General features: G+C 33.7%; 1 protein-coding gene across 5 annotated transcripts; it reads right to left on the bottom strand.

The window, feature by feature from the left end:
* Positions 1–342: 342 nt before the first annotated feature.
* On the bottom strand, positions 343–7,781 carry LOC142629603 (putative inactive purple acid phosphatase 1). 5 transcript variants are annotated; one of them, XM_075803612.1, is made up of 14 exons: positions 7,634–7,781; positions 7,366–7,497; positions 6,647–6,829; positions 6,342–6,433; positions 6,140–6,206; positions 5,912–6,034; positions 5,345–5,437; positions 4,904–5,033; positions 4,609–4,690; positions 3,227–3,359; positions 2,605–2,810; positions 2,393–2,518; positions 1,843–2,152; positions 343–881 (listed from the first exon to the last, which is right to left on the bottom strand). In XM_075803612.1, exons 3-14 carry the CDS (start codon positions 6,815–6,817, stop codon positions 576–578), a joined length of 1,839 nt encoding a protein of 612 aa, XP_075659727.1. In that variant the 5' UTR covers positions 6,818–6,829; positions 7,366–7,497; positions 7,634–7,781; the 3' UTR covers positions 343–575. The 5 variants fall into 5 exon arrangements, with proteins under 5 accessions (XP_075659727.1, XP_075659726.1, XP_075659730.1 ...); XM_075803611.1 differs by having other exon boundaries at positions 7,431–7,497; XM_075803615.1 differs by having other exon boundaries at positions 5,345–5,421; positions 5,992–6,034; positions 7,431–7,497.
* Between the last annotated feature and the right edge of the window lie 707 nt (positions 7,782–8,488).

Here is an 8,488-nt window from a genome sequence, read left to right as displayed (position 1 = left end):
ATTTCCCCTTTAGAGTGCATCCTTCCCCAAGTCATATATATAATTTAAACAAAATATGATAAAACTTTGATGCTGAGCATCAAAAGAGAAAAATTTGTGGGTCTTTGATACTAGCATATGCTTTTGAAATGAGTTTTTTAATTGTTCTTGTTGCTCCATGGCATGATGCCTTTTAAGAGTTGTCAGTTGGCTTCTACTGTTGGTGGGCATGGCTACTTCAGCAGGGCATAATGCTATACTGTGAACAATTAATTCACTGTTTCTTCATCATTGGACTATGAGTTTGAATAAAATGATGATTTTTTCATCTATAATGTTTGATTTGATTGGCTGGTTCGAAGATTAATGCAAAACATATGCAGCTCATGAGATAAAAGTTTAAGCAATTCAACTAATTACAAATACCTGTATTTTGACATATCTTTGGTTTATTACAGATATAGCATCCTGTCTCTAGCATTCAAGATAATCGATTACTTATTCACAATTTTATTGTGGTAAGACAATCATAATTGTCTTTAAAAAAAGAAAAAAAAATCATTTTTATTGTGAAGTCACTACAAGAACCTCATCATTCAAGATGCTAGGGTCATACTCGGGCAACTATCCACAGTGCAGGCCAAGATGTCCCTGTAATCCCGGGAGATTCTGAAAGAGTCGTAAACCTTTCCATCCCTGCTCTTCTTGTACTCAAACAACAGGTTTGAATGGTCAAATGCAGTAAGTTTTATGAATCCATAGTCGAAGTCTCTAAAGAAACTCCATTTTGTTTGGAGGGTTGTAAATGGTGAAAGGCTTGCTCCTGCACCACCAGCAGCCACATGAATTGTTCCATTCAAGGTGCCCTTGTAGTAGTGTTTCTCTTCATTGGTGCAAATATTCTGCAAAAAAATGGCAATAAATTGTTAGTTTAAAGAAGAGTGGAATGCAATACATTTTGGGGCTCAATTGCTGTTAGCTAATATTAATTTCACAAGTAGCATACTTCACTATATTTATGACTTAAAAAAAAAAAAAAAAAAGACAATGACATGTGAGAAGGACAGCTATTTCACAAATTTTTTATTTAGGTATTACTTGTCTTCTGTTTTCCAGAAATGGAAATTTTTTTCCAAATTCTAAAATAATAATAATAATAAGTATAGTGGAGAGCCACGCCTGTGCAAATTTGACTTCAATATATACTCATTTCTCAACCACAGCAATCCTACTTCAGTTGATATGCTTGCCCAAATAGGCTATAGACCATTTTAAGTCAGGTCTATGAAGGGTTTGTTCAAAGCATTTATAAGATATTAGAACCAAAAGTGCCAAGAATTATTAATACAGCATATAATTCTGTGAAGTCTTTCCTCTTCATGTCTTTATAGAAAAAGCACATACAAGTGACTTTCACATAAGAAGCAGTAACAGATTTTCAGTCAAGATAACTTCAAGAGAAGCAGAAATCATTATACTAATGTAACTATTACTACTATCATTGTTCTTCTTGTTGTTAATGATTTCTCTTGGATATTTTCTGCTTGATAAAAGCTAACGAAGGATCATTCTTGAAGATGGAAGAAAAGTAATCAGATATGCCTATATTCTAAAGGCCAGTAACTTGTTAGTCACAACTCACAAAACATATCCACAACATTGACAGGATAATTTTGAAAACCTGCTATCCAATATTACATTTTCCCTGTGACACTATTTGACTTAAGTGCAAAGGCACAACAAAAATGCCGTAGTTTCCCCAGAAAAAATTAATGTTTCCTTCCATGTTGTAACGAGAGGTAGCAAAAAGATATGGATAAGGATAATGTACATCTTTGTCGCTACAGAAAGTTATAAGACTACCTGGTATATGGGGCATGTCCTTTCATAATTGTGCACATGGCCATACACAGCAATGTCCACCTTGTATTTCTGCCAGAGCTTTTGCAGGCTCTCCCTCCCCATTGGTTCCTCGAATGATCCTTCTTCTGCATAACTGGCATCAGATGAATAACCAAGTACTCGATGTGCAAGAAAAATTAGCCACGGTTGCTTTTGCCTGTCGACTGATGCCAAGCAGTGCTCAATGAACTTGTATTGCTCGGTTCCCTCCCTCCAGTCAAGTTCAGTGTGAGCTATGCAGAAGCGGAACATGCCATAATCGGTGGAGTACCTGGAGAATGAAAATAATATTGTTTAAACGAGTTTCTTGCAAATCTAGAAACAAGTACAGAAGTTATTGTAAGCAACATATGGGGAAATTGTTGTACAAATAAATTATTCATAGAACATATATATACACAGAGATTTAGGAGAATGACAATCACTTTCCAATCTACTTTCCATACAAATACACACAGATATAGGTGAATGGAAAGCAACTCATATTTTAAAGGTTGCAATATTTCTGTACCAGAATTTGGCTCTGTTCTCAGCAGGGACATAAAACATATTCTCAGCCAACACGCCACATTCCCCCCCAGAGTCCATGTTCCCATAGAAGGATCCAGTCCCTGGCCAGTCACGTTCATGGTTGCCACTGTAAGGATTGATCACCAATTGGCACATAAGACAAATTACAAGACAAGTATAAGCTCCAATATTATAAGTATATTAAGATAAAACCTTGCAATCATGTATGGCACGGTTGATGCAATTGGCTCAACCTGTGCAGTAAATTGGTCCCACTGTGAAATGTATCCATTTGCATAACATATATCTCCAATATGGAAAATTATATCAATGTTCTTTAGGTCTCGAATAAGCTCTCGAGTAGTGTTAAGTGAGCCACGCTGGAAATTGTTATATTCATTGGAACCATCAGCTTCATCCTGCAGAGGAAAAGGTTTAAGCAAAATACTCCAGAAACTACATAAAAATTGGATAGGGATTCATAATCTCAAACAATGATCCTAAAACTTATAGTAGCAAACTTTTAATACACGGCAGATATCGATCTTGGAGATCAATATACTGAGTTTAAGAGAATGTCATTGCTGTGCAGTCACAGTGAGCAATTGCATATACTCCTTTAAGATCGGGCATATATTTGTAAATTTAATATTATAGCAGTATAATTGAAAAAAGAAGAAGAAGTTAAGCAAGATAAATTAGTATGTTGCCAGTGATATATATATAAATTTACTGCAATAACTGACACACGAGTCATTGATTAATGATTAGCTATTGCTGCAATATAGGATTTAATAATTTAGATTAACTTAAAATTTTCCAATAGAGTTCAAACCTTCCCCATGTCACCAAAAATAACTACACGTTGTAGAGAATTTTGACCAGGATAAGGAGATGCTCTAAACTGATATTGTTGACTCCAAACATATGTACCATTGAACAATTGATGCCCCAGCTTGTAAGTATACCTGTATAATCAATAAAAAACATAATCAAATGTTGAGTTGCTCATAAGTCAAACAGCTGAATGTGAAAATTTCAACAAGATACCAACCCCATAACTTCTATGGTTGGTATCTTATAATCAAAACATTTTAGTGAAAATTATTCGTATTTCAAACTCATTCCTTTTCAAGAGAACTATATTTAGAATTTTAAATTTATTGGACCACTTTATAAACAGTTAGAGAGTTCAATTTCATCTTGGTCCCCCCCCCCCCCCCCCAACTCCAACTTCATGTTTCTTCTTACTACTGTGACCAAGTATCCCAATTTTTTTTTTCTATAAGTAATGAAATTTTATTGAAGAAAAGAACTACCAGATGAGTTGTAAATAATAAAAGATTAGGGTTGGGTGAGAAGAAAACGGGAGCAATGAACACAGGCAAAGAAATATTAGAAAATAGGTTTAGAACTTAATTAATTAGTCCCTTCACCGTAACATATAATTAATTTATATTAGAGTGATATGACATGATTAAAGAATAGGCTTAAGCTAATATAAGAATAACAAGTCAATACAAAATAACAGTGTTAACACTAACATACCTCATGTACACAAGAATATACACAAAGTCTACAAAAATGAATAAATATGAATGATTTCCCTGTTTAAATATATGAAGATAAAATGAGATATCATTCAGAAACATTATTATGTGGGGGCACTAAATAACACATTACCAAACTTTTTACTATTCTACCAGATATTTTATTATGTCAACCTTCCAATTTTATGTCATATTATTTTTATATAGAAACTGGAAATAATTTAATTAGTTGATTTTAAGTAGCTAACAACTTGCTTATTTTACCATTCCTTATGAAATGGTGAATCAATACTTTCCTCTAACAAACATCCTAATATGTCTAATATTCATTTTTTTTATTGAGGGGAAAAAAAAAGAGTTCGACTAAAAGTTCAAGTTGATTATTAATCTTATTTATATATCAATGTGGTGCAGTGTAACTGAATAATGAACTAAGAAAAGGTTTTTATGAGCATATGGATTATTTTAGGCCAAAAAGTGAAAAATATGCTCAAATAAAATCAAACAAAGCTTAATATAATGAAGATATAGTGCCTAGCCAGAAATAATAAATACATAACAATGAAGGTGCTGCTCCTCTATGTAAAACTTGGCCCAAAAACCTGAATTTTTAAGGGTTGACACACCTAGAATCAACATTATATGCAAGAATAGAGATACAACATACACTGCATTGGGCCACAACTCTTTCAGAAAACTAGTATGTATAAATCCAGGGTCACGCCATCCCACTGTCCTTGCTGGTGCACCTGCTCAAAACCATCAATAAGATGAATTATGGACCAACGGGAAAGAACTCAAGAACAGATTTTGGGTGATATTTACCTATCAAAAAAAGATTTTGGGTCATATTTGAACAGTATTGAAAAGCAAAATGAAGCATCATGCAATTCTTTTGCAAATGTGCCAACTTCCAGATGGTTTTTAAGAAAACAAAATTGAAAGGAAAGAATTTTACAAACCACACATGCTTTTACGATCAAAAGTCAGTGTCCCAGCTGGGGAACGCACTTGGTCAACTCCTTTTGGACCCCACTCAACAAAAGCTCCTGCTTCATTGATCCCGTATCCACTTGTCCATGTCACAGTCATCTGAGTATCAATTGAAAACCATGTTATCTCCTTGAAATTGTAAGCTTCTCAAGGAAAAAGCAGTAACCTAAGGTCACATTAGGATAATTATCCTTAGTTATTAGCTCAAGAGGTAAAAAAACGAGTTGACGAAGGTGCTAGTAAATTAGTGGAACATGGACAAATGAACAGCTATACAGTACAAAAATAAGGTTAGGACAAGTACTTTGTGCTGTGTTGATATTTGATGGACACAATGAGATGACTTTTTCTTTTGTTATGTCCTAATGTATGAGATTCAAGTACTAAAGGAAAGGAAAAATTGAACTTACTTCGTTCCATTGTTTCCCTTGTGCTAAGCGTGGGTAAACTGGTGCATTTGGATTTGCAAAAGCTACTTGATTCGAAACTGCCACCAGCTTAGGCTATTATATAGAAAATAAATATGCAAGTAAAAAAATTACAGCAAAGGTCAATCAAGTTTGAAATGCAAATAGCTAAAAGAAAACTTTTAGATGCAATAAGGGAGGACATGAAGAGCAAAAATGGAAAAAGAAAATGAAGGAAGACAAGAGCAGAGCCAAGAGGACATAGTTAGAAGCCAAAAGGACATATGGACTTAACATGCAGAACAACAAATATGGATTGAGTTATCCAACCCAAAGTAGTTGAGATTAAGGCTTTGTTGTATTTATATTATAATCCATCACGCAGTAATCACAAGTATTGTTTATATATGAAACTTCCTAAATATAAAAAAAAATGAAGGTTTTTTTTTTCTCTTTCTTTCAAAGAACTAAACAGGAAAATGTAATAATTCAATGCATAATAACTATTGGTTCATATGAAACAGATAAGTTATCATGTAAATACGCAGATATTGATATCTGTGAGCATACATTTGATAAGCCACCAGAAAATAGTGCAAATGAGAAATCTGATCTCTGGTTAATCAACTGAAGCTTCAAATATCCTTTACCAGTGTCTTTGTAATCAGGACTGGAGTAGTCTGCAAACTGAAACTGCAAAAGAAGACAATCCAGTTCACTCTTTTAGCTCCTTTTTTATGTCAAAGAAGATCAGGGTAAGAAGAATTTCAGAAAGTCATTGCATTGTGCAGGATGAACCTTGATAGGTGCAGAACATAGTAGTGGAGGATAAACTCTAGGGTTTTCTTCAGGGCAGGTGGAAGCACTAAAAATGTTGAAGTGGAAAGGCTTCCAATTAGATCAATGCAATTTAGGTTAATTACAAGCACAAAAAATAAGAAAAGCTCACAAGGTTTCAAATGTAGACTGAAGGTTCAGAAATTCAATGACATTTACTCACCTGAAATTTGCAGGAGAAAATACTCCTATCCAATCATCGGCTGATGGCTTTGGAGAACTAAACTCCAATGTTACCCATTCTGTAGTTTGCGCCTAAAACAGTGAACAGAACTTGCATCAATAGCAAAACAAAATCAATGTCATTTACAATTTTAGTGGTTTGATCCCATCAACATTCCACATAGATGAAAGAAACACTGCTAAATAATAGGCATGATCATTAAGTTCAATCAAACAAGTTTCCCGCTAAATACATATGCTAAATAGTAAGACAGATGAGAGAAGCATATTTCTGTAGAAGCTTACCTTCAATCCAAGGACTGTAGGAGAAGCTTTAACATAAGCTTGGCCATTGAGATCAACTATTGCCTTATGAATAGAAATTTTCGACAGAGGCTGATCCCCATGTGACCATGCCTCTTGAAGGGTTGTAAAAACCAAGAGTATTGACAAGGAGATAAAATTTAGTCCTCTCATCACACCCAAGATCTGAGTTCAATAAAAAGAATATGAGTTCATACTTCAAAATGTAAAACGAAATTGCAACTCCAAAAGCAAACTTTCGAAAAGTTAAAATGCATAAAACACATGTAATACCCAAACTAGCACTGTCAATATGGTTTATTGTAAAAAAATTAAACGAACTTAATACTGCAACCAATATAATATGAAGCTCAAAAGAATGTCAAGATACTATCTTCCCTCTAAAAGCAGAATGAATGCAAAATATGAATGAACTTGAAACTCCAAAAACATACTTTCAAGAAGCTAAACTGTATAAAACACATGTAACACCTTAACTACCACTGTCAATACGGTTTATTATAAAAAATCCAGACCAACTTAATACAGCAACTGACATGATTTAAAGCTTAAAAGCACTTCAAGATTCTATCTTTCCCACTAAATAGCAGAAATTTGATGCAAATTATAGGCATATATCCACCAAAATTATCAACCAAGTGAACCCAACAAAATCGAAAGCCCAACCAAACTACCACTGTCAAAGAATTACCTCTACTTACCGATTCTACTAAAAAAGGAAGCTGAATAACTATTGAGAATCCAAAATAAGCAACTGGGTATTCACCTATTCTTCAGTAAGAAGCACAAGATATGAAAAAGAAAGAAACTTGGTGGACCTGTGGAGAACTGAACTGCAAAGAACCAAAGATCAACGTGAAACAAATAAATAAGCCAAAGATGGTAAATTTGTTAAATAATTTAAACTGAGGAACTTAAATAAATCAAAGTAAAACATTGGACTTGGGAATATCTTAGAAAAGATTCGACCATTGGTCCGAGATTACAGCGGAGTTTGTCGCTTGTTCATTGACGGACTTGAAATGAAGTACCCTGTCTTTTTTTCTTTTTCTTTTTTTGTGTAACAACAAATGCGGTTGGGAGATTAGAATAGAACACAAGTTCAGGCAGCTGAGTGTGAATCATAAGACTCTTGACATTTGAGTTGGAGTGATAGTGGTACATTTGAAATTAGATGACACAGTAGGGGTTATATTGTAGCTAAAAAGAAGAAGAATGTTCACTATGTCTGTATTTGGTAGCATACAAGTTCGGTTGGTTTTTTTTTTTTTACGGTGAAAGTGTTTTTAGTTGTCTAAGGCTCTGTTCTGAAGTTGCTTATTTTATTAAAATTAAAAATTTATTACTGTGGTATTGTAGATAAAAGTAAAAGTTAGTTAAAATAGTATAATAGGATCCATAAATAGTACCAAAAAGTGCAGAGATGCCATGAATAGTAATAAAAATAAGTTGAATAGTGAAATATTTTTTATTTTTAAGTGGTATCCAAACTGAGGTTAAATGTGTGCAAAATGCGAAAAGATACCCTGCAGTTTGGATGAATTTCAAACGGACTCCTATACTTAGGACTTAATGTTTTTTTCTTAAAGATAAAGATGACATGATAAAATTGAACCATTCATTTAACCATGAATTGTTAAGATTTTAAGAAATTTATGGTATAGTTACCCTTGAACTCTAGAAAATCCTAATCCCAGAAAATGGCTGGTCCAAAGCAAGTAGTTACAATAATATCTAACAATTGAAGCATGTAACAAGGGGAAAAAAAAAAAAAAAAAAAAAACATTGATGGTAGATAATGAACGTGCCGTTAGGTTTGGGATG

The sequence above is a fragment of the Castanea sativa genome, chromosome 3, assembly GCF_040712315.1.
Source record: "Castanea sativa cultivar Marrone di Chiusa Pesio chromosome 3, ASM4071231v1".
Classification (NCBI taxonomy): Eukaryota; Viridiplantae; Streptophyta; class Magnoliopsida; order Fagales; family Fagaceae; genus Castanea; species Castanea sativa.
Note: the sequence above shows the minus strand (reverse complement) of the source record. Positions and strands in the feature narration are given on the sequence as shown.

Bases quoted from the DNA above. Each gene is read 5' to 3' on its own strand.
- LOC142629603 (XM_075803612.1), bottom strand. From the start codon at position 6,817: ATGAGAGGACTAAATTTTATCTCCTTGTCAATACTCTTGGTTTTTACA. The intron at 2,811-3,226 runs GTTTGAACTCTA...TTTCCTCTGCAG, and splicing joins TTTTTGGTGACATGGGGAAG to GATGAAGCTGATGGTTCCAA. The intron at 2,519-2,604 runs GTTTTATCTTAA...CAATCCTTACAG, and splicing joins GTGCCATACATGATTGCAAG to TGGCAACCATGAACGTGACT.